The 19,918-nt window shown below is 37.4% G+C and overlaps 1 protein-coding gene across 1 annotated transcript in view; it reads left to right on the forward strand.

The window, feature by feature from the left end:
- Positions 1–1,512: 1,512 nt before the first annotated feature.
- Positions 1,513–19,918, forward strand: part of galnt9 (polypeptide N-acetylgalactosaminyltransferase 9) — a 157,978-nt gene continuing 139,572 nt past the window's right edge. Inside the window, exons 1-2 of the mRNA XM_067439384.1 lie at positions 1,513–2,373; positions 19,246–19,426. Of these exons, the coding sequence (XP_067295485.1) occupies positions 2,133–2,373; positions 19,246–19,426 (422 nt within the window). The 5' untranslated portion in view covers positions 1,513–2,132. The remainder of the gene's footprint in view (positions 2,374–19,245; positions 19,427–19,918) is intronic.

Raw genomic sequence — 19,918 nt, forward strand, 5'->3', positions numbered from 1 at the left:
TTTTGCAGTATTATTTTGCTTTTGTGAATGTAAAGGCAGGTGTCCCAAACCTTTTGTCAGTAGACTATTGTGTATGTCAGTGCAAGTTGCTTTCAGTTAAAACCGTTTAAACATGCATTTTAATTTTGAGCCTAATCTGTGAAACCAGGCACTTATGTATTTAATCTCACTTTGTTAATCGATGTCTTTGTATTAGAGACTTTAGATAAAAAAATCACATTTGTTTTTATATTTTATTGTAAGAATGTCGAACTTTCTTCTCCTTCGTCCCATTCTTTTGCAATCCAGAATGGCAGCGGGTTTGTTTGAGCGGCGCCCTCCACTGTACAGGTGCGAACTTGAATTTCCTTCAGCCTAATGCTTTTTTTTTGTTATTAAAAAAAGCATGCAAGCCCAGCCAAGATGAGAAATATTAATGCAAATGGAATGTAACATTACTTTTCATAAAAAGTAATGCAATTAGTTACTTATTTGGGGAGTAACCCAATGTTGCAATGCATTACTTTTTAAAGTAACTTTCCCCAACTGGTAAGCACAACTTAAAGGGATAGCTCACCCAAAAATGAAAATTTGATGTTTATCTGCTTACCCCCAGGGCATCCAATATGTAAGCAGATAAACATCAAATTTTAATTTTTGGGTGAACTATCCCTAAAAGCATCAAAAAGACGGTCCACGTGACTCTGGCCCTATCCCAGGTCTTCTGAAGATATAAAGTAACTCAATTTATTGTCTACCGCAACACAAATGCCACTTGCTGCAGTCAACTATTTTTTTTGTAAAGCTTTTTGTAATCCTTTGAGTGTAAATCTATTATGAAGTGATATATCAACATGCTGCTTATTTTGTCAATGTATGTTGTCAATGTTAATTGAAAATACAAGAGCAACCTATGATTTATACCCTAACCTCCCCACATAAACTCATCTTTGTGAGTCTATAGCCATGCATTCTGGCTGTTTTGTAGTATTATTTTGCTTTTGTTGTTACAGAAACGTTGAAAATGCTTCTCGGAAGACTTAAGTATTACTTAATGGTAAACTAAACATTTAGATATAGGCTTGAGACGCTCAAGAGCAAACGAAAACATATTGAAATAATTATCTGGCAAGAGAGACAAAAGGAGGACTCAAAAGTCAAAATAATGATATGTGAATGTTGTAATATTGTTGCAGTGTCCGTCTTGATGCTAATCCGATTGTTTCTATTTTATACTGCAAGCTCTATGATCAATTACAAGATGATACAAGTACTTTCAACTCAAGAAAAGTTCGTGTACCTGACCCACTGATTGTATTGTCGCTTGGAAATATCACATTAAACTTGGGGGTATCACTGCAAACCATTATTCTTATACAAATTCTGTATAATTGAATTGGCCAACCTCCGTGAAAACATAAGAATGTAATCCAACAGCTATCCTCATCATCTATCATATTCCAGCCTTTCATCCCCTCACACGGTCTGTTGAATATTTATGAGTTTGCCGACGTCACCAGAGCGCTGAGCAGCGCGTGAAAAGCGGGATGTGAGGGAGGGAGCATGCGGGGAGCGCGAGAGAAGAACGCTGCCATGCAAACCGTCGCTTGACAGCGTCTTTTTTACTTCCACCTGCGTTCGTTGCGTAAGGATTCTGGATTTCTTCTGCCCGGTCATTGAAATCGTATCTTGTTTAGATGCCCAGCGCGATGCATCTCTGCTTTAACAGATAGACGGAGTCGCGTGAAGGATGCTGCACACGGAGGATCGCTGTTTGACATGCACTGACATTTAAAATGAGCCATCTGAACCGTGCACGTCTCATGCATTTCGACTCATGAGTGCGCGGCGTGATTAAACGCGTGCTTTTAATCGGAGCATAATCTCCGTAGGCTGCTCTGACACATTTTTAAACGTTTGTAATGGGGGTCAGCACAAGAACCCGAGGCGGAGGGATTTGATTGCAACCTCTATTACGTCTTTTACTTCTATATCATACATACTTGCATCATCATATACGCGCGTTGATCAGCTGTAAAGCTTGAGAAACTGCGGCTCGCGCGGGTTGTGCGTGGTGCTGAAAGGACAGCTCCCACCACAGCGGATCATATGGATCAATATTAGGGGTCTGACAGTGTCGCTCTCGGGCTTTAATGGCTGTGGCACGCAAGATCAAAACTCTGCTGACGGTCAACATTCTGGTGTTCGTCGGGATCATCTTGTTCTCGGTCTACTGCAGGATCCAGGACCGATCCGAAGAGCTCGTGCAGATCGGCAGGCTGTCGGATCAGAGACTGCGAGGCAGGAATGCCAAAGTTACGAACTCCATGGACAGACAGTCCATTCTCAAAAGGCTCGAGCGACTGGAAGATGTGGTCTATAACCAGTTAAATGGTATGTGAGCTTTAATCATATTTGACTTTCATTAATAAGTCAGTCGCATGAATTATATAATGCATAATAAATCCGTGTTTTATGGACATTAGATGTGATTTCATATAGATTTTACACTGAAATTGAGACTTTATCACATGGCAATCAATTTAGACATATGATGCAATAAACATGCCAGGGAGATCAAGACAGGATTAGGTGGAAAATATATCAACCAAAGAGTTATCACACTACTAACTGGATACTTGTAATGATCTCTTAAGTATTACATGATTTCATAATTTTGTTTTATTGTCATCGCTGAAATTCAAAGTGCTGTCTGGGAAATTAGAGATAGGACAGTCTACTAATAAGGGCACATTGCCAGACTGTTATAGTAATACATTTTGTTCTCTCTAACTCTAGGTGGTTTCAGAGCTGTTGTTCTGAAAGTTGTCTTCTCTGTTACATTATGAGTAGTGACAATAATGCACACATTTCTCAGAGTATGTTCTGTCTTGGATGTGTGTGTGTTAATTCTTAAGGCCAATTTAAATCATTTTTAATTCAAATGCATTTCCTCTCGTTAAAATCTGAAATATAAAACCGAGCCCTCTTGAAGTTGTACACATTGTGATGTACAGTAAGAAGAGGATCATTTTTGCCCATAGGCTGTTTATTTATGGACACATTTATGTAATGAATCAGAATTTAGATATATATTACAATTCAAAATGTCCTTATCCATAAAAATTACAATATTCACATTTGGTAGATTTCCACTGAATTAGACACTGCGTCATTCATAAAATTCAAAGGATCTTTCCTGTGGTTGTTCATGTATTTTTAGCTAAATTGATTATGCTTTCAGCTACTAATAAGAATACTCTCAGATTTGTATTTGTATTATTAAGTCCATTCCACATAATCCCACCGACCCCCCCAAAAAAGTCTGCATATTCTCTAAGCCTTTAAAAAAAGACCTACTGCGATCTTGCTTCCCATGGACTTGTATCCGTTCTTGCCATAACCACACTCTCTCTTCTTTTTTCCTAGAATATTAGAGCCCATATCCTCAATCATCATGTTCCTAAACCATAGACTATTTTCTTCTGGAAAAAATCTTAAGGTCATAGTTCACGTCATGTGCTATCCTTCCTTTAAATGTCTGTTAAAAGACCTATCTCTCCCTTTTTGCTTTTCCTAGTGCGTCTATTTGATCTGATTGTTATTCCGTAAGACCGGCACCATTTGTGTATGAAGGGGGTCACTCTGTCAGTTTGAATTATCCTTCTTGCGTTTGAAGGAAAGCCAAGAGGCACTGCTTTATAAGAAAGCTCTAATGTACCCTACTGATTGAAAGGGCTTTCATTCTGCACAAGTGCCACCACATATTTCTCCTGGAGGCTTTTCCACTCTGTGGAATTCACCAGTCTGTCACAAATCTTCTTGATGTTGGGGCCGTTATACATTTTACTCCGACACATATTTATCTGATGCGTATAAAACTTGCGAGATTGTATCCGCTGACTATATGTGATACTGCGTCTAGAATTGGTTTTCCCCTTGAGATTTTCACATTACTGTCGCCGTATTTGCTTCCAATGTTGATTTGACATAATTGTCCATTTTTCAGTTGTTTATTGTCTTGACAATGAGACCCAGAGGATTACGCCAAGGTCTGATTGCATTTCTAGGACACAGCGAGCTTTACAAGGAAGCCGTAATTGTCTGACTGTTGATGGTGCCCTCATCCCTTGAAACATCTCAGCAAATATGCTGTAAAAGTTTGTATGAGCATTACTTTGATGAATAATTTCCCAGAGAACATATAAAACATAAATCGCAGACTGCGCTTCTGGTTTGAGATGGACAGATGTATCATCATTTACAACCCCCAACATTCATTAAATGAGAATCATAGTGCACAGCATGATTGTGCACCTGTTTTTTTTTTTTTTTTTGAAGGGGCACAGTTGGTGGGCCTAGCAAAATTGCTACTGAACTTGACAGCCAGTGATCATGCATTATATTGCATGTAGTTTGCGCAAGATGGTGTAAAGTTTTGTACGTTTTAAGCTAGGCTGTATTTTTCTTCTCAGTATAGTACACTGTAAAAAAATCAGGTCTCCAGTCCAAATATTTGAGTGACTGGTTACATTTTTAGTTGGCCAAATTGAATTTCTCAATTCACAGAAATGCAATTTGGCCAAATGAAAAATTTAGATGTGATCAGACCTGGATTTTTTTATTTTTATTTTTTACAGTGTATAGATAGATTCTTCTATAATTTAGTTTTACTGTGCATTTACAGATGTTTATGGCCAGTTTGTATATTTATTGCAGTCAAACCAAAATTAATTCAGACATATTCACCATTTTCTCACATGATCACATTCACTATAGTTTAGAAAATGGTAATAAAATATGACAAGAGCTCAGAGTTAAGCTGTGTCAGAACAAATCTTGATAATGTCAGATAACTTTGATAGAGCGGTATGTAATGGATTACAATTAATCATCTGTCGGCTGTTCAATTTAAGAACACAATTACATAATCCCAATTTTGGTCAACCAATACCAAATGCTTTATTTTGTTCAGTTTGTGGCGTAAAAGTTCGCATTAGCAACTAAAGAAAAAACACTTAAGCAAAACAGGTCAAAGTGTCTGAATAATTTTGGTCAAATATATCTGGTGTCTGGTTTGACTGTATGTTTGTGATAACCAAGCAGTTTCAAGTCATATTGTGACATTCATCATCGTTTGCTATTCTTCTAGGATTGCTTTACTCAACTAAATCTGACATTGAGGGATACTTGTGAATCTAAAGTGCGAGAGGGAGGTGGAACTGTCACTATAAAACCTGAATAGTTTGGAAATTACTTAAATACTATATGTTAATCAGTTACCCAGACTCACAACACTCAAATTAATTTACATTGTTCACAAGCTACACAGCACAATAAACTAACAGCATAGATTAAGTTAATCAGTGCAGGATGTGTAATGCCGTTTATTATTTGGATAAAAAAAAACAAGATGCAAAGAGCCATTCAGGGATAGACAGTAAGTCCCCTCTTACAGAGTTGTTTAGAAATGCTAGATTATTGTGAAAAGACCCTTTATCTGACTGCTATAAAAATGCAGAGCTATGAGAATGTGCAATTAGCCCCTTGATTAGGCAGCAGATCTAGCGTGAGCATTACTGCTAGTGTGCTTAATTTCTACAGCTGTAGTCCGGTTTACCTCTGCAAACACCGATATGGTAGACTGAACCGATTTCTACCTGGGAAGTGATCTAAACAGAGAAGGCTGCACTACCGTTCAAAAGTTTAGGTCGGTGCAAATTGTTATTATTAGTTTTTAATGTTTTTAAAAGAAGTATATGGTCATCAAGGCTGCAAAATACAGTACAAATAGTAAAATTGTAAAATATTATTACAAAAAAAAAAGTTTGGTAATTTATTAATGTGATGAGAAAGTTGAATTTTCAACCTCATTACTCCAATATTCAGTGTCACATGATCTTTCAGAAATCATTCTAAAATGCTGATTTGGTGCTCAAGAAACATTTATTTTCATTATTATCAATGTTAAAAACAATTGCTTAATATTCAGTTAACTCTGATCGGATCGGGGGCACTAAATCTTAATCAGGACATCCCACCTCACAGTAAAACACACTTGAAACTTAGATGCAGTTTCTGTGTATTTTTAAAGGGCAAGCTTAACCATTATATTTATGGCGTATCACACCGTGTGGGAGCCCCCTATAGGGTTCAGGCTGTTCCGTATGCTATACATCTATAAAAAGTACGACCGTCCTGACATTGTTCTGATACAGAGTGCTTGTACTATACACAAATCCGGCGAAACACGGAAGTATAGCATCGCCGCCATTACTGCGTGCCTCGCTGCTAAGGACTTAGAGCAGTGCGTACACGAAAACACTTCTCAAATGAGGTTAATAGCTTAACAATGACTGATTCTCCCCTCATGTCATGTTATAATAGCCTTATAAATTATTTTTATTTTTGTTACGAATGCATACTATTATTATTTTCCCCCCTGTTTGTATTCAGGATATTAAGAGCTGCTCCCTCAGGCTATATCTTTTCTGTATCCTATTTCGAATTCGAAGAAGTTGATTTTATGCAGCGATATTTGTTTGTAAATCTTGATACTTTCAATAATAATACAATTAATTGATTAATATATAAATAAATAGCAGCGCGCGGCAGTAACGTTAATGCACGGCGCGCTGTGATGAACGTAAAGAAAACCACTTAAAGACAGAGAATAATTAAAGCATACGTGTCCATTACAAACGGACCTAGTCACAATTAACGTTAGACATATATGAAATGATCAGTTACAAAAAATATGGCTTTATTAAATCAGCACGTAAACTTGCGTGACCTACCGATGTGCTCATGCATATGTTCACAAGCTGCAATAAATAGCCACGACCAGTTGTAGCAATAGAATACATCTTCCTACAGGTATAAGATTATTTTATTAATCATCTGGCATGCGATGAGCGTCAGAACCTAAACTACAGGGCATGAGTTCGGGATTGGCCAGATACTGCATCCTACATCACAGATCAGCCGCTGCGTATGAATCACAGTGTCGTGAGGTTTTCAGGCAGTGGACTCGTACCATAATATGTCAGTAACAATAGAGAAAACTACGAAGTTACATTTGTGTAATTGTGACTTAAAGTCCCTTTGTAACAGGCACGTATGTTTTATTTATTTTCTGTTATCATTTGCGCGTAGTGCAATTACTGCCGCGCGCTGCTCTAAGTGCAGCATAAGTCCTCATAACTGTTCGTTATTTCATGTTCTCAAAACGTGTTTGTGTAAAACAATTCCATGATCACGGAAAGCAGGGCCCTAATATTAGCAACACAGCTCACAATGACATTGTTCAGTTTTATTGCTGTCTTAATTACATTACATTTGGCAGACGCATTTATACATTAATACATCCTGTTGTCAATAAATTACCTTTCTGTAAGTTTTGGCCAATGCCTGACATCATCTACCCAATGTTCCCTTTCACCAGACATTTTATTTAATGTGCAGGATCCGCTTTCATTGAAATGTCATTAGAGGACACCGGCAAGTGTCACACCGTCACGCACTTCGCAGGCACGCAGTAATGGCGGCAGGCAAGATGGCGGCGCCCATAAAGTTCGCGGCGGATTTGTGTATAGATAATGTAATTTCCCTGGCTCTAGTAATTTAGAGTTAGAATGAAATTCAATAAAAGAAATTAGAATATCAATCTGTTCCCCATGTACACCATCATTTAGATTACAGATTTAATGTCTTTAATTGTTTAACAAAAGTTTTTATAATTTGTTTAATAATTTATGAAATTATAAATGAACATATGACCTTGTCTAACTTTATGAATTCTGGGTATAAATCAGCCATTTCAGTATTTCATCACCATCGATGCTTTATGGCCCAGCAAATTTACTGCCTAATGCATTCACAGTGGACTCTAAGGGGGCTGTCCAATCCTGCCTTTTATGTTCCCTTAACCACATTTTTTCTCATGAATATTTATGCGGCACTAGCATCAGTTTTGACATGAATTCATATATTCATTCAGTCCCCAAATCACCTCAAAAAGGAGTATCTGTTATCCTGGAATTCATGAAAGGTCAGTAAGACTCCCCCCTCTTTTCAAATGTTGTTACATAATTTAAAGCAATTCTGAGTAAAAGTGCATCAGGCCTGATTGCTGTCAGAGCACTTTACAAGAAAGCAAGAGATAAACTTGACTGGTATCACGAATGGATGGCTGAAAGACCTCCACAAACACAGGGGATTAAATATATATATGGATCTAAAATTAGGAATATTATGTTTTTTTAATGTAATTTCCAACCTACCCAAAATTCTCCAAAATACAAGTCTCCCCATATACAGTGATATAAATGCAAAATAAAAGGTTTTCAGTGTTTGCTGACATTTGCTGAAAACAGCCAAAATCTGTGCTAGAGCATACACTTTTACACTGAGTTATACACTTTTAAAAAATAATTTATACCATTTTTTTTTTTTTTGGGGGGGGGGGGGGGGGGGTATTATAACAGCTCAGACAACATATACTTAAACCTTCATCACTTTTAGCAGCGTTTTATGTAACTTCAAAGGGTTTCCTGTAAAATGAAGCCAAAATTGTATATTTAGACCACTGTTAGGGGAAGCTTTTGAATTTAGGTAGGCAAAATCCTGAAAAGGGTCCCTGAGCAATTTAGTGTAAATAAGTTACTTAATGTAAAACAAATGCCAAAGCGATGCATATTTTCAGAAAGTAGATTCTAAGCTTTCAAATGATACCATATATGAGGGCAGAGCTCCTCCACAGACATCTTTGATGATGTCATTATCAGCGTCCTTGGAGTTTAAGTTAAAGACAACGGAAGCAACGTGTAGTCCATGACACAACAAGAATTTAGGAATCAAAATTGTGTAATCTGTAATCTTGTAGTCTGAACCCGACACCAGACAGCAATGCAGTTGAAAGGAGAGACAACATTTCCGAAGTCTCCCAATTCTTAGAATTTTCGGAGACTTCTTTCGGCAGAGATCTCAACAGTGTCACAGATTGTGATCACATTTGTCAAGAGACCAAAATCTGCTCTCAAAAGTGAGAGATTTCTGTATGAGCTCCAACATTCTTCTAAGACCAATAATCAGCTATGCTATCCAGTCTTTTTTGTTTTGTTTTACATTTCTGCACTATCTATTGAAGCTGGTTTCCACCACAGAATAAAACATTTGAAATTCAGATTGTACATCAGAATTGTGAGATATAAAGTGCAATTGTGAGTTATAAGAGTTATAAAGGTATTTAATCAGAATTGTAATTAATAAAGTCAGAATTGTGAGAGAGAAACTCGCAATTCTGACTTTTTTTCTCAGAATTGTGATTATAAAAGTAATCCACACGGCTCCGAAGGGTTAATAATGGCCTTCTTAAGCGAATCGATGTGTTTTTGAAAAATATCCATATTTAACATGTTATATAGTCAAATATCACGCTTCTGGCATACCACCTTCCATATTGAACTTACGGAAAAAGTGAATTTGACATGATGATTACGTCGTTGAGTTTGGAAGATGGTCCGCCAGAAGCTAGATATTTTACTTTATAACGTGTTAAATATGTTTTCTTACAAAAACCCATTGATTTGCTTCAGAAGGCTTTTAATAACCCACCTGGAGCTGTGTGGATTACTTTTATAATGGATGGAGGCACATTTTTAGGCTCCACATTTTGGGCTGCCATTCACTGCCATTATAATGCTTGGAAGAGCCAGGACATTTTTTTTAATGTAACTCTGTTTGTATTTATCTAAAAGAAAAACGTCATATACACCTAAGATGGCCTGAGGGTGAGTAAATCATGGGATAAATATCATTTTTAGGTGAACTTTCCCTTTAAGTACCTTCAGAAGAGACATCTAAGATCCAGGTTGATACTTAATGAAACTTAAGCTGACGACTCAATTAAGTCTGGTGAGCTATCAAACTGTTTTTTTTTGTCTGGGCTGGGATCTGTATGGTGGTTGTCAGGACTGTAAAGCTTATCATGAGTGAGGTTTTCATGTTTCTGAACTGCCTAAGTACACATGCACAGAATATGCTTCTAAAAGAAAGTGGAACTGGAGCTATCTGTCAAGAAATTCAAAGCTTTTTGCGAAAAGTAGCTAACAGGATGTGTTCATAAGCCTCTTCTCAAAGACAGACGGCGGAGAAGCCTGTTAAAATAATGAGTCTGGAAAGTCCAGTCCATTACAGAGAGAGAGAGAGAGAGAGAGAAAGAGAGAAGGAGAGAAAGAGTTACTCTATCCCTCTAACCAGAGTATCATGAATTTTAGGCACACGACCGTCACTTTTTCAGAAAAAAATGGTGTCCTATATTTTTTTAGCTGCCATTTTAAGACCAAATTAGTGTTTTTTCTTTTAATTTCAATTCAATAAAACAAATGTATTTCATTGATACAGTAGGCACATACATACATACATATATATATATAACCATCTGGTGCATGCATTATTATACCACATTAATTATTATGCAAAACAAGATATAATTCTCTTAGAATCGAAATTTTATCAACCATGTTCTTATCATGTTCTGAACTATTCTTATCATGATTTGCTTTTCATTACATTATCAGTTTATCAGTGCTTTGGTCAGTTTTTCTATATAAGAAAGACCCAAATATTTTATATGTGCCCCAATATGTGTCCTGTATGTGCAACACAATTCTTTTTTGTTGCTGTTTTCTGAAATGTATTCCATAAATTGGTGTGATTACGACGTTACTTTTCATGTAGAGCAGAAAATACAGAACACTGCTAATGGTTTTGAACAAATACGATTAGTTTCTAGACTTCAGGTTTATGTCATTACTGAAGATTTGTAAACTAAAAACATTTAAATCAGTCTCTATTATGTTATTTTCATTTGGAGGTTGAAATAATGGTAAGAGGGCTGTAGATGATCTGTTTTTACGAGGGAAAAAGAGAAATTTCCTCGTCCACAAACAGCCTGTTTCCTTTGGTCTTTAACTTAATTTATTCAGTTCACTGTAATCACTGCTGTCTCTTTACAGCCTTCAAAGCATATTATTATCTGAGTACATGCACATGCACACGCAAATTTACAGCTGAGCAGCAGCTGAAACACAATCTCCTTTGCCAAATTTATTAGCAGCCACATAAAAAAAAAAAAAAATCGAAGAAAGTCAGTTAGCTAGTTAGTTTGAAGTTTAAAATAGCCTAAATGCTTGAATTGACTTGCATTGACACAATAAAACTGACCACCACTATCATCACTGTTTAAGTCAAGGCTAAACATCAAGGATACATGGAGTGCTTGCCAACACAATAATTATTTCTGAGAGAAATAGTAAAGGTGAATGCATATACGAACAAGTTCTCCGTTTAGGATTAGAATGAATTCAACCCAAGCACTTTGGTGACGTGAATGCTTACGTTACTGTTGATCATCTGTCCATCATTTTATAAAGCCCGCCCTGACAAATTAATTGGTTCGAACAGCTCTTGTTCAGGCATAGTTGCTCCACAACGGATCAGGTCCAGACTGAATTTCCCAAACTCAAATGTTGTGGACAAGGCTAAATTCAGCTGGCATCCAGGCTATCTGAATGTACAGGTGCTGGTCATATAATTAAAATATCATCAAAAAGTTGATTTATTTCACTAATTCCATTAAAAAAGTGAAACTTGTATATTATATTCATTCATTACGCACAGACTGATACAGGTCCTTCTCAAAAAATTAGCATATTGTGATAAAGTTCATTATTTTCCATAATGTAATGATAAAAATTAAACTTATTATATTTTAGATTCATTGCACTCCAACTGAAATATTTCAGGTCTTTTATTGTTATTGTTATTTTATTATTATCTAAAAAAATTAGCATATTTCATCCGACCAATAAAAGAAAAGTGTTTTTAATACAAAAAAAGTCAACCTTCAAATAATTATGTTCAGCTATGCACTTAATACTTGGTCGGGAATCCTTTTGCAGAAATGACTGCTTCAATGCGGCGTGGCATGGAGGCGATCAGCCTGTGGCACTGCTGAGGTGTTGTGGAGGCCCAGGATGCTTTGATAGCGGCCTTAAGCTCATCCAGAGTGTTGGGTCTTGCGTCTCTCAACTTTCTCTTCACAATATCCCACAGATTCTCTATGGGCTTCAGGTCAGGAGAGTTGGCAGGCCAATTGAGCACAGTAATACCATGGTCAGTTAACCATTTACCAGTGGTTTTGGCACTGTGATCAGGTGCCAGGTCGTGCTGAAAAACCAAATCTTCATCTCCATAAAGCTTTTCAGCAGATGGAAGCATGAAGTGCTCCAAAATCTCCTGATAGCTAGCTGCATTGACCCTGCCCTTAATAAAACACAGTGGACCAACACCGGCAGCTGACATGGCACCCCAGACCATCACTGACTGTGGGTACTTGACACTGGACTTCAGGCATTTTGGCATTTCCTTCTCCCCAGTCTTTCTCCAGACTCAGGCACATTGATTTCCGAATGACATGCAAAATTTGCTTTCATCCGAAAAAAGTACTTTGGACCACTGAGCAACAGTCCAGTGCTGCTTCTCTGTAGCCCAAAGTGGCTTGACCTGGGGAATGCGGCACCTGTAGCCCATTTTCTGCACACGCCTCTGCACAGTGGCTCTGGATGTTTCTACTCCAGACTCAGTCCACTGCTTCTGCAGGTCCCCTAAGGTCTGGAATCGGTCCTTCTCCACAATCTTCCTCAGGGTCTGGTCACCTCTTCTAGTTGTGCAGCATTTTTTGCCACACTTTTTCCTTCCCACAGACTTCCCACTGAGGTGCCTTGATACAGCACTCTGGGAACATCCTATTCGTTCAGAATTTTCTTTCTGTGTCTTACCCTCTCGCTTGAGGGTGTCAATGATGGCCTTCTGGACAGGGTTGGGTCGGCAGTCTTACAGAAGATTGCGGTTTTGAGTAATGAACCAGGCTGGGAGTTTTTAAAAGCCTCAGGAATCTTTTGCAGGTGTTTAGAGTTAATTAGTTGATTCAGATGATTAGGTTAATAGCTTGTTTAGAGAACCTTTTCATGATATGCTAATTTTTTTGAGATAGGAATTTTGGTGATAGGACGGTTTGAGCTGTATACCAAAATCATCAGTATTAAAACAATAAAAGACCTGAAATATTTCAATTGGTGTGCAATGAGTTTAATTTTTATCATTACATTATGGAAAATAATGAACTTTATCACAATATGCTAATTTTTTGAGAAGGACCTGTATATTTCAAATGTTTATTTCTTTTAATTTTGATGATTATAACTGACAACTATGGAAAATACCAAATTCATTATCTCAGAAAGTTAGAATATTGGGAAAAGGTTCAATATTGAAGACTCCTGGTGCCACACTCTAATCAGCTAATTAAGTCAAAACACCTGCAAACGCCTTTAAATGGTCTCTCAGTCTAGGTATGTAGGCTACACTGTCATGGAGAAGACTGTTGACTTGACGGTCCAAAAGACGACCATTGACATTTTACACAAGGAGGGCAAGACACAAAAGGTCATTGCAAAAGAGGCTGGCTGTTGTGTCCAAGCACATTAATAGAGAGGTGAAGGGAAGGGCAAGATGTGGTAGAAAAAAGTGCACAAGCAATAGGGATAACCGCACTCTGGAGAGGATTGTGAAACAAACCCATTCAAAAATGTGGGGGAGATTCACAAAGAGTGGACTGCAGCTTGAGTCAGTGCTTCAAGAACCACTACGCACAGACGTATACAAGACATGGGTTTTCGCTGTCACATTCCTTGTGTCAAGCAACTCTTGATGCACAGACAGCGTCAGAAGTGTCTCGCCTGGGCTAAAGACAAAAAGGACTGCTGAGTGGTCCAAAGTTAAGTTCTCTGATGAAAGTAAATTTTCCATTTCCTTTGGAAATCAGGGTCCCAGAGTCTGGAGGAAGAGAAGAGAGGCACATAATACACATTGCTTGGGGTCCAGTGTATAGTTTCCACAGTCAGTGATGGTTTGCGGTGCCATGTCATCTGCTGGTATTGGTCCACTGTGTTTTCTAAAGGTCCAAGGTCAACCCAGCCGTATACCAGGAAATTTTTCACTTCATGCTTCCTACTGCTGACCAACTTTATGGAGATGCAGATTTCATTTTCCAACAGGACTTAGCACCTGCACACAGTGCAAAGCAACCAGTACCTGGTTTAAGGACCATGGTATCCCTGTCCTTAAATGGCAAGCAAACTCGCCTGACCTTAACCCCATAGAAAATCTATGTGGTATTGTGAAGAGGAAGATGCGATATGCAAGACCCAACAATGCAGAAGAGCTAAAGGCCACTATATTCGAAGAAGGTCAAAACCCGCCGCGATCAGATATATATAAAGATACCTAATTAGTGCATGCGCGGATTGGTCGAATGAGGCATCTATGTACACATTTCTATGATCGCTCCATGTTTTTACCTTCTTCGTCGGAAGTACTGACGGATGGGAACACTAGATAATATTTGTCTGCTATGAGGTAAAAAAATAACAGATACTGTTCGGTTTCTTGCAGAAACCGATCGTTCATGTTTTAAGACATTAATGTATCATCACGAACCACATGGTTTAATGTGGATTTGTATGTATGTGTTTTTTACTCTCATAGTGGCTCTCATATAAAAAAAACAAACATTGGAGTTAAAAATCTTCATTTGTGTTCTACTAAAGAAACAAACACACCTACATGTTGGCTGCACTGGGGGTAAGCAGATAAACATCTAATTTCCATTTTTGGGTGAACTAACCCTTTAAATGATTTATTTAAATGTTAGTACATAGTAGTTGAGACCACCTAATATAAAGTGGATTCTTTTATTTTCAATAAACAACATGCAATATGACACAATATGTATAATGAAATGATTTATTCGCTCTTGATTCATTAAAATCATATGATTTACTATTTAAGTCATGACTGGTAAAATCTGAAAGCCAAAGAGAGAAAACATCTGTATTTTTTTACTTTTAGACAATACACAATATCACTCAATATTATTATTAAATTCTATGGTAATGCCAACCCAGGCTCATTGGAAATACGTGACTGTCTATATTTTTGCAACACCCCAAATATATACCTCCAGGTACATTTACCTGCACTTTTTGGGTGAAACGTCCACCAGAGGCGCTAAATGGTAATATTTTTTCTCCATTCCAGATGTGCAACATGACATCATGACTTTGTGTAAACATACACGCGCCAACCTGATCTCACAGAATGAATATTTATAGCCTAATTTTATATTTTGGAGAAACTAACTCCACTCCTACCCTAAACCTACCCACTGTCAACAATATAAAACACATAACAGTAACAGGCAAATGTACAGTCACAAAAACTGACCAAAAAAACTGTATAAAAGTATTAACTCATGTTGCATTCCAAGTCTTCTGAAGTCATACGATATCTTCATGTGAAGAACAGAGATGATCTTAATGTTTTAGTCGTTGAAATGATGATCGCGCTCCTTTGCGAACAGAACACACACGCACTCGTTCATTCATATTTCGAATTCAAATGATACACACAAGTTGAATGACGCGATCGGTCACGAGACACACGAGAGCCAATGGCATTTTACTATCAAAGCTGACGTAATGACGCAATTGGTCACGAGACACACGACAGCCAATGCTGTCAAAGCTGACGTGACGCTTCTTCCGGTGGCAATATTTGACATTTATTATTAATCTTTAATGGATGGACTCAACGTTCTGATCGCTTTTGGGGATTTTCTTCACAGAAATCAATCGTTTGGCCTCGGAACACTTGGGATATTTGTACTTTCTGAATAAACTATGCATGCAGTCGTATCTGCCTGTTATATCCTGTTTTTATAATACACAAATGGGTAGATTTAGGGAAGGATTTGAGTTACGCGTTCAAAATGTGTCTGAATATGTGTGTGTGTCCACAAGGTAAATGGATTTATAAACATACTAAATTGTTTTTTTTGAAAATGTAAAAATGCTGAATGTTTCTTGTGATGGGTAGGTTTAGGGGCTGTGTGTGTGTGTGTGTGTGATGGGTAGGTTTAGGTGTAGGGGCAGTGTAGGGGGATAGAATTTAACGGCTTTAATAAACACGCTAAAAAGCGATTATGCGCCTTGATAGCACGCTAAAATGGCATACGAATTGGCGTGTCATACATACACCATTTCATGAGATCAGTCTGGGAATGGAGAAAAAATATTTGGGAATGGAGCGCCTCCGGTTGACGTTTCACCCAAAAAGTGCGGTAAACATACCTGGAGGTACATATTTGGGGTGTTGCAAAAATGTAGGCAGAGTCACGTATTTCCAATGAGCCTGGGTTGGGTAATGCCGTAAATAATTCCTACCTGTCACAACATTACTTCTCTTATAAAATAACCTTTTTTATCATAGTAAAATCGACATATCCTTCCCCCCAAAAAGTATTGTTTAGCATAAAACATGTTTACATGTTAAACAGTTATTTCCTCACAAAAGTGGTTTAGTGTAGTGAAACCTCTTCTCCATTGGCATCCATTAAAAAAAAACGTCCTCCGGTCTCCTTCCCTTTGTTCCATGCTAATTGTTGATGGCTTGCCTTTCAGCGGCTTTGCTTAAGACTGGTTAAGGTGTGTTTAATTACGGTTGGAGCTAAACTCCACAGGACAATAGGGAGCAGGTTTGGAGACCCCTGGTCTAGAAGGTCTTACAGCCTGGCCAAATTAGTTTTCAGTTTGTTTTGTTGGTTGGCCAGTACTTGACAAGTGACCAAACCCTTTTAAACCAGCAAACCAGTTCAGAATGTTTTAAACTGTTTTGCTTTTTGTTTTTCAGCAGAGAGATATGCAAGCAAAAGCATTGTGTTATACTATAAAATGATGTTCATGAAAATATTATGTTTCACCATAACATTTTGCATTGTGTTAGCAGACCGGTGCATTAAGTCACTGTGATATGCAGTTTCTCTCTGCCATAGACAGCTGGCTCTCAGGGATTAGTGTCAAAATGCCAGGCCGCTGTGTAATAGAATTCTCTCAAAACAGCCAACAGAGGCAGCCTTCAAGACAATGACAAAAACAATGACAGTGAAAGAGACACAAAACCTCAGACGGTTACAGAGAGACATTACAATTCCAGCTCAAGCTTGCAAGAACACCAGCCTCCATGTCAAGTCAACACTCTGGGAGGTCACAACTTTCCAGGAAGAGAGACAGACCTGGAATACTTTCTCTAGATTGGCTGGGACCCAGCCATTTGTGGTTGCTTTAGGGTTCAGGGTGGAATACGGTTTAATGCTGCACCAACTGGTGTTCGTGGAACAGACTGGTTTGGATTCCAAGACACAATCTGTACATTCTATTGCCAAGCACGGTTACCCCCATGAGCCAAATCCCTTCTCAAAAATCATTCCGAAGAATTATGTAATTATATCATATCAATTCTAATGATGTTTGTAAAAGGATAAGCTTATGATCAGAGAAGCTTTTTGGCCTGGTAGATGAGGTTACAAATGTGTGGTCTTGAGAAACATGAACATCCAGAGTCATAATGAGCTGAAATATTAATCCTGAGTACAGTAGAATGATGCAGTTCACCAATTATGTATTTTCCACAGTTAAATGGGTAGTTCACCCTCAAATTTGGTCCTCACTTACCCTCAAGTTGTTCCAAACCAGTATGAGTTTCTTTTCTTCCTTTTAACACAAAAGGAGACATTTTAAAGAATTTTGGTAACCGGCCTGTTGACAGTAGCTTACTTACTCACTTCCATAGTGGGAAAATTTGAATAATTTGAACAAATTAAGATATTAATACAAATGCATTATTTAGTACAGTCCTGAGATGTTTACATATAGTCCACAAGAAAAAAAAATTGCTGAATTTATAAAAAAGGTTCAAATATTCACTGATGCTCCACACGGAAACCTGACACATTAAGAGCCGGGGGGTGAAAACCTTTTAAATTTGAAGATCAGGTAAATTGTACTGGGAACATGTAAGTATATGTTGTTGCTTCTGGAGGGCAGTAGTACATGTAAAAATAAATAAATAAACAATATTAAAACAAAATAAGAACATTTTCGACATCTTCATCTTGTTCAAAAGTTCACCATACCTGAAATATAATAGACTGAACAGTTATATTTGTTACTCTTATTTCTCACTCTTGTATATCCTATAACGGCCTTGTTCGGTCTAAAACTAATACTGCATGAAATGTATTTTATGCATTGTTTTAAGTCATTTTAACTGTGTTTGTGTTATATATGAAGTATACACTAATTGCTTTTAGAAAACAACAACCACAGCAATATGATAAAACACATTTGTTTAATAAATATGTGCATGTGTATTAATGCCAAGTAACATTATTAACTTAACTAGTTTAGGCTGTTTATGTTTGCCGAGCTTTGACTGATTTTGTGGAGCAGCTTAGAACATGACACATTTGAACTATTAATGAAGATGTTTTTTTTAAATATATGTTGATATATTTGAACTTCAATGACACAATTTATGAAAAAAGCAAGTAAAATATAATCAGATTTTTCTCTCTTTTAGTACCAGTTTAGAACACTTTTGTTATTCAAGGCTTTAAAACGAACACCCTTGGATCATACACTTATATCTGAAACGTGATAGAATTTTTATGTAGCTGTTAATAATTCAGTGAAACACATCATTTTGCTCTTTTAAATGTCAAAATGAAACGGCATATTCAATGGATGTAACACGTATTTCATCTGCTTTAAAGAGCTTTAAAGAGCAAAGGTTTAAATCTAGGTTTTTAAATAACGTCAATTATTCTGACCAATGATTCTGATTAGGAACAACCGTCTGGATTTTACTAGATACGTTCTGTGTAATTCTTCTTTGTCATATTCTTTGGGTTTCAAACTACACAGATTTGATGTGCCTTGTGCCAGAAACAGCCCTCGCATCAATCCCATTCTAATTAGCATGGAGCGAGAGGGTAGATTAGACCTTTTAAGGTGAATTTCCAAAGGGAAAGAAGTCTTACTCCGCACTGACAACCCTTTAAATACAGTTCACTTGCTTGCACCTTTCCCCCCTGGGAGGTCTCTATGAAAGAGGTGACAAAAGGCGAAGGTGGTGTCTTGGTGTCCAACATCCAATTATCGCCCATACTCTCTTTCCGCAGTTGTGATTTGCGTGTGGTACTCCCTCAGTAATGAACCTAGTTTTGATTTACCATACTTATGGGATATGCTGACCTTTGTTATGTTAACTGAAGTCAAACATCATCTCCCCCCCATTGCTTCGCAGGTCTAGCCAAACCCATGGGACTGGTGGAGGGTCCTGGAGGTCTAGGGCAGGGCGGTGCAGCTGCCACGCTGGGGGAGGACAGCCGAGAGAGCGAAGGGAGGTACGAGGAGTACGGCTACAATGCCCAACTAAGTGACCGCATCTCCTTGGACAGGAACATTCCGGACTACAGGCCGAAAAAGTGAGTAAGCTGCAATGACTTTAAACACAGAATATGCCCTTGGAGGTTGAGATAAGAATAGACATCTAGGCAAGCTGCAGTGTGCAGAGGCATTTGTTTTACTCCCTTTTTTACTCCTAAAAAGGCTGCAATTTCATTTCTTTCAGATGCATTTTTGTTTTGTTTTGTTTTTTTTGTGGCAATGCTATTTTAGTATCATTGAGGCATTGTTTTTATTCATATATTTTCCATTAGAATTGTTGTCTTGTTTTTATATTTTTGTTTATTATTATTATTATTACTAATAATATTTTTTTTTACATAGTTTTTAGAATATAGTTTATAAAGTTAAACTAAATTAAAATGACAAATGTTTCTTTGGGAATAGCTGAAATAAAATAAGTAAAAACATTTTAATGTTAAAGTTAATGTGTATTTTATTTCAAGGAACATTTTTTTAAATGATTTTTGCACTACAAATATAAAGCAATTAAATTCCAAATATTCTTAAAG

This window comes from Pseudorasbora parva, chromosome 3, assembly GCF_024679245.1.
Source record: "Pseudorasbora parva isolate DD20220531a chromosome 3, ASM2467924v1, whole genome shotgun sequence".
Taxonomy (NCBI): Eukaryota; Metazoa; Chordata; class Actinopteri; order Cypriniformes; family Gobionidae; genus Pseudorasbora; species Pseudorasbora parva.